At 48.0% G+C, this 6,046-nt stretch overlaps 1 protein-coding gene across 1 annotated transcript in view; it reads left to right on the top strand.

The window, feature by feature from the left end:
- The window catches only part of LOC107301576 (cyclase associated actin cytoskeleton regulatory protein 1), a 21,533-nt gene extending 15,873 nt beyond the window's left edge, over nucleotides 1–5,660 (top strand). The window contains exons 7-10 of the mRNA XM_015830785.2: nucleotides 1,793–1,916; nucleotides 2,366–2,448; nucleotides 3,822–3,965; nucleotides 5,518–5,660. Of these exons, the coding sequence (XP_015686271.1) occupies nucleotides 1,793–1,916; nucleotides 2,366–2,448; nucleotides 3,822–3,965; nucleotides 5,518–5,601 (435 nt within the window). The 3' untranslated portion in view covers nucleotides 5,602–5,660. The remainder of the gene's footprint in view (nucleotides 1–1,792; nucleotides 1,917–2,365; nucleotides 2,449–3,821; nucleotides 3,966–5,517) is intronic.
- The last annotated feature ends 386 nt before the right edge of the window (nucleotides 5,661–6,046 follow it).

Below are 6,046 nucleotides of genomic sequence, written 5' to 3'. Positions count from 1 at the left end.
CTGCTGGCTGTGGAATTCTGGGAGTTGAAGTCCACCTGCCTTAAAATTGTTAAGGTTGAGAAACACTGCTATTCTAACATTGTCTGACTTTAACTCTAGAAGTGATATGCAGGCTAAATAAAACATGTTTGCTTCTTCATATATGGCAAGCAATAAATAACATCCGATGTTAGCAGTCTTGACAGTCGATACAAAAAAGCGTGTGCTATCTTGAGGTGGTGGGTCATTTATTTTCAAGCCCTTGGCCTTCAAGGGGGCACGTTGGGTAGGGAGGGGTAGGAGGTAGAGCCAGGACAAAACCTCAGCTCCAGTTTTCTGGAAGTGTAACAACCGGCAGTCCTCCCTGGGCGGCGGTTCAAAGTTACAATGGACCTCTCACGAAAAACGTCCAGTGGAGGAAACGGATTCCTTTAAGAATCACGGTGTTCCCTTAGCAACCGCCTCAGGAATATTAATAATAATAATAGTAAAGTTGGAAGGGACCTTGGAGGTCATCTAGTCCAACCCCCTGCTCAGGCAGGAAACCCTATACCATTTCGGACAAATGGCTGTCCAGTCTCTTCTTAAAAACTTCCAGTGTTGGAGCATTCACCGCTTCTGGAGGCAGGTGGTTCTAACTGTCAGGAAGTTCTAACTGTCAGGAAGTTTCTCCTTAGTTCTAGGTTGCTTCTCTCCTTGATTAGTTTCCACCCGTTGCTTCTTGTCCTGCCTTCAGGCGCCTTGGAAAATAGCTTGACTCCCTCTTCTTTGGGGCAGCCCCTGAGATATTGGAACACTGCTATCATGTCCCCCCTCGTCCTTCTCTTCCTTAAACTGGACATACCCAATTCCAGCAACCGTTCCTTATATGCTTTAGCCTCCAGTCCCCCAATCATCTTTGTTGCTCTTCTCTGTACTCTTTCTAGAGTCTCAGCATCTTTTTTACATCGCGATGACCAAAACTAGATGCAGTATTCCAAGTGTGGCCTTACTAAGGCATTGTAAAGTGGTATTAACACTTCACGTGATCTTGATTAAGACCTAACTATGGCAAAGAAAACGATTATTTAATATTACATGTATTAACATCTGCAAGAATAGTATTTGCCCAATTTTGGAAAAATGAAAATTTACCATCAGACCAGATTATAATTTTGAAAATCTTAAAGATTGTGCAGAAATGGACCGATTAACGTTAGAGATGAAGGAGAAAGAAGACTCCATCTTTTATAAAACTTGGGGGAAANTAGTATTATATAAACAACAATACTTAATATGAAGACCGGGACGACAGCTTGTTCGCTGAATTACGTATTTACTGTTATTTATCCACACCCTGTCCCAACCCTTTATTCCGATTTTCCTGTACCCGCACCGACCCTACCTTTTCCCTACCCATATAAAATCTAATAAAATATATTTTTTTAAAAAAGAAAAAGAAAGTAAAACCGGGCAAGTTCACATAGCGACCCACTTTACGATTGCTTCAACATGATTGTAATTCTGGGCTCAATTATAGTTGTAAGTCAAGGACTACTTGCAACCTTAAATATTGATTAAATTATTCTGGCCCTGGTTTTGCCCATTAAGAATTGCAGTGAGGCTCTGTGCCTCTGTCTCAGTGAGGGACCATATCAATTCAGCTACGAGCTCTTACCTGATGCATAGTTAGTCACGTGTACGTGGTGGACCCCCTGCTCCAGCCTGTGGGTGGATTTTTTTTGTGTGAAATTCGTCCTTGTTCCTGCTGTTCCTGGTTGCATCAAGAGAAAGTGATGAATCTGAATAATAGCAGCTGCTCCTTCCTCTTTAGGAAAACCAAGAGAACGCCTCCAACTTGGTGATCAGTGGCACGGAGTTGAAGCAGGTGGCCTATGTCTACAAGTGTGTGAACAGTACACTCCGTATCCAAGGGAAGATCAACTCCATCACGCTGGGTAAGTTCACACCTCTTCTTTGGGGTTTCGTTGTTCGGTTGCTAAGTTGTGTCTGATTCTTCACCACCCCATGGGCCATAGTAGGCCAGACCCCTCCCCCTCGTCCTCCACTGTCTCTTGGACTTTGCCCAAGTTCATGTTCATTCTGGAGCCATGGTGGCCGAGGGGTTAGAATGCAGTATTGCAGGCTGACACTGCCCACTGCCAGGAGTTCGATCCTGACCAGCTGAAGGATGACTCAGCCTTCCATCCTTCCAAGGTTGATAAAATGAGGGCCCAGATTGTTGGGGGCAATATGCTGACTCTATAGACCACTTAGAGAGGGCTGCAAAGTCGATGTGCTATGGCTATCAGTGAAAAAAAGATAAGTCTTAGCTACATTGAGATTTATTTTCTTAAAGGAAGCAATCCATACTAGTCTCATTTCTCTCTCTCTCTCTCTCTCTCAGATAACTGTAAGAAACTTGGGCTGGTATTTGATGATGTGGTGGGCATTGTTGAGATAATCAACAGCCGTGATGTTCAAATTCAGGTAATGGCACGTGTCCTTTGGTTCATTTCACCTTGACAGTAACTTCCTCCCACCAGGTGTCTCAAAGAGTTACCAGTGTTAAGCATGAAAATGCTGTAGGCCAGACATGTCAAACACAAGGCCCGGGGGCCGGATGCGGCCCGCGAAGTGGTTTCATGTGGCCCGCGAAGCCATCCTGGAAACAGTGAGGGAACGGCCCCCGCTGCCTAGGCCCTGGCCCAGGCTGGCCGGGAGCCAATGTACAATTTTGTGGTGGCCATCTATGCTGAAACGCATTCAGTCTTAGCTCCACAAGGCCGTCTGGAAACAGCGAGGAACCAGCCCCTGCCGCGTCGGCCCCACCCCCTGGGTGCATGCTGGGGAGGTGTCACCCTTTGTGAGGAATGAAGAAATGGACCCTGCCTTGGCGCTTGCCCCGGTCCCACCCCTTTCTGCCAGAGACCCTCAGATCTGCCCCACTCCTGCCCAGGCCCCCACAGGCACCCTTGACGTGAACGATGTAGAGCTGGCCATGCCCACACAGTAGGCCACACCCACTCCATCCACGCCCACCCAGTAGGCCACACCCACCCTGGCCACACCCACCCAGCCCCGAGGGCAACCACAATGCTGATGCGGCCCTCAATGAAATTGAGTTTGACACCCCTGCTGTAGGCCACCTTCTTGCCCTTCATTTCGGTCTTAACATTTAGGAGAGTGGTCAAGCTGTGGCCATTAGCCAAATTTCTGCAGTCCTTTAGGAATCCATATATCCCAGTGGTGGCGAACCTATGGCACGGGTGCCAGAGGTGGCACTCAGAGCCCTCTCTGTAGGCACACGTGCCATTGCCCCAGTTCTAGGCCTTCAGCTGGGTTTTATAAAACCTTTTCGCTTTAGGCCTCCGCCGCCATGTGCAAATAAAAAAGTTCAGTCAATTTCAACTTCTCGCGGGGGAAAAAAAGATCTTGCAAAGTTGGAATTGATTGATTGAACTTTTTAGTCCCACCCAGTCTGCCGTTACCACTGCGGCCACGCCCAGCCAATGGGCCATGCCCAGACAATGGGCAACACCCACCTGGCACTCGACGATGCATAAGTGGGTTTTGGGTTGCAGTTTGGGCACTCAGTCTCTAAAAGGTTTGCCATCACTGATATATCCCTTCTTGGGAGACTGTAAAAAGGAGGTTCAGAAGGAGAACGACTGATCTCCTCAACTTCTGGATTTAGACTTGCACCTTCCTGTTGGCTGCTTTGGTCCTGTCCACCTTGCTGCTTCTAAATGCACCTGGAGGGAAAAATGAGATTTCCACAGAGGAAAAAAGGATGCCCAGACTTCGCGTAGGAGGTGTAGCCCTTGGCAGTTTCTCAATGTGGTCTCTTTTTTTTTCACTAGGTAATGGGAAAAGTGCCAACCATTTCCATCAACAAGACAGACGGTTGTCAAGTCTACTTGAGCAAGAGCTCTCTAGAGTGTGAGATTGTTAGTGCCAAGTCCTCGGAGATGAACGTTCTTGTTCCTACAGACAGCGGTGACTTTGTGAGTTCTTGTCCGTATCACTCTGAAGGGGGGGTGTTTATTCAAGCTGAAAAGGGGGAGTTATGGGTAGTCCTTGACATATGACTGTAATAGAGCCTGCCCATTACGGTTGAATGTGGTGAGGATCATAAAATGGGTCGGCCATATGAATGACCCAATTTTACCACCCATTGTTTGCGAGACATTAACTGCTAGTTTTATTATTTATTTATTTATTTATTTATTATTTGAATTTATACCCCGCCCTTCTCCTTGCGGACTCAGGGCGGCTGACAGCCTGATAAAAACAGGGTTAATCGGCGTAAACAGGGTTAAATCGGTGTAAAAAGTTAGGGTTAATCGGCGTAAAATGTGGTCATGTGACTCCACGAAGCCGCAGACGGCAATACATGTGGCCGTTTTGCTGAGCACCTGAAATTTGGTCACATAGCTAGTGGTGGGGGGAGTGGCAGTTGGAACTTCGGAACTCCCCCTTTTCAGATAGGTTGTAAATTTGAACGGTCGCTAATTGAACAGTTGTATATTGAGGACTACCCGTACTTAAAATGGAAACTTCCCCAGTCTTGCTGGTTTCAGAGAATTGCATTAGTAAGCAGATGTTATCAGTTCTTTAACAAGGAAAGCAGGTTTTCACGCGTGCCTGGCTGAGGAATTCTGGGAGTTGAAGTCCACAAGTCATAAAAGGGCCAAGTTGGAAGACCCCTGCTCTAGCACTCTGTCATCCAATACTACTGCCGAAGGAAGAAAACTCGTGTTTTGGGGCTTCCCCCAAATGGCAGCTTGTCCAGTTGCTCATCTACTAGGCCAGGGGTAGGCAACCTTGGCTCTTTTATGACTTGTGGACTTCAACTTCCAGAATTCCTGAGCCAGCATGGCTCAGCTTGGAAACCTCTCCCTTTCTCCTCAGCACGAGTCCACGAGTCACAAAAGAGCCAAGGTAGTCTACCCCTAGTTTGGAGGATCTGTACAGAGAAAGTTCCATGTTCTGTTCCAACATCCTAATCTTCCATTAAGACCCTAACCCAGGGGTACGCAACCTTGGCTCTTTTATGACTCGTAGACTTCAACTCCCAGAATTCCTGAGCCAGCCATGCTGAGGGGAAAGGGGGAGGTTTCCAAGCTGAGCCATGCTGGCTGAGGAATTCTGGGAGTTGAAGTCCACGAGTCATGAAGGGGCCATAGTTCCCCCATGCTGGCTGAGGAATTCTGGGAGCTGAAGTCCACGAGTCATGAAGGGGCCATAGTTCCCCCATGCTGGCTGAGGAATTCTGGGAGCTGAAGTCCACGAGTCATGAAGGGGCCAAGGTTTCCCTCATGCTGGCTCAGGAATTCTGGGAGCTGAAGTCCACGAGTCACGAAGGGGCCAAGGTTGCAAACCCCTGTACTAGGGGAAGCGACATATAAACTGGCTGACTTAGGAACCTTGCAAAATTCTGAAAGGTGCACAACATTGGGGGGGGGCTGTGCCCTGGGGTGGAGGCCTTCCCAGCACCAGAGATGTCTTGTCTTCTACACACCACTCAACAATGTCTTGTACGTTTGATTTCCCCAGAACGAATTTCCTGTCCCTGAGCAATTCAAGACGCAATGGAACGGGCAGAAGTTGGTCACCACGGTGACAGAAATCGCTGGATAAGATGGCCCTCCTGCTTCACGACCTCCCCTTCCTCTACCATCACTTTGGGACAAAAAAAAAAATTTGCTTTCTGGGGGCCGGCTTTTAGATTCCTTGTCCCATTTTTTTCCAACTCTCCGTCTGCTTCTGTCTTCTTGAAAGACCTGCCTTTCTCCTCCCCCTGACTGAAAATACCTCAGGCTGGAATTTGGGGTCCGGGGGGGGGGGCAGGTTCATTCCATTCTCTCCCTTGACTGGCAGGAAGGTGTGGCATTCACTCCCCTTCCCCTTTGGCCAGGCAACACCCATCTTGTCCAGTCGGTGTAGGTGTCAAGCTGGCCAAGGAGTTCCACTTCTATGAGGAACGTTGGGATGGGGGGGGGGAGGATAAAGTTTCTATCAGCATATGGTACCCCTCCCCTTTAGAGATGTATGAAATATACTTGACAGGCTTCTTAAATTGGGG

Source organism: Protobothrops mucrosquamatus, unplaced genomic scaffold (assembly GCF_001527695.2).
Source record: "Protobothrops mucrosquamatus isolate PMUCROS unplaced genomic scaffold, P.Mucros_1.0 scaffold_250, whole genome shotgun sequence".
NCBI classification, from domain to species: Eukaryota; Metazoa; Chordata; class Lepidosauria; order Squamata; family Viperidae; genus Protobothrops; species Protobothrops mucrosquamatus.
This window is presented reverse-complemented; position numbering and strand designations above follow the sequence as displayed.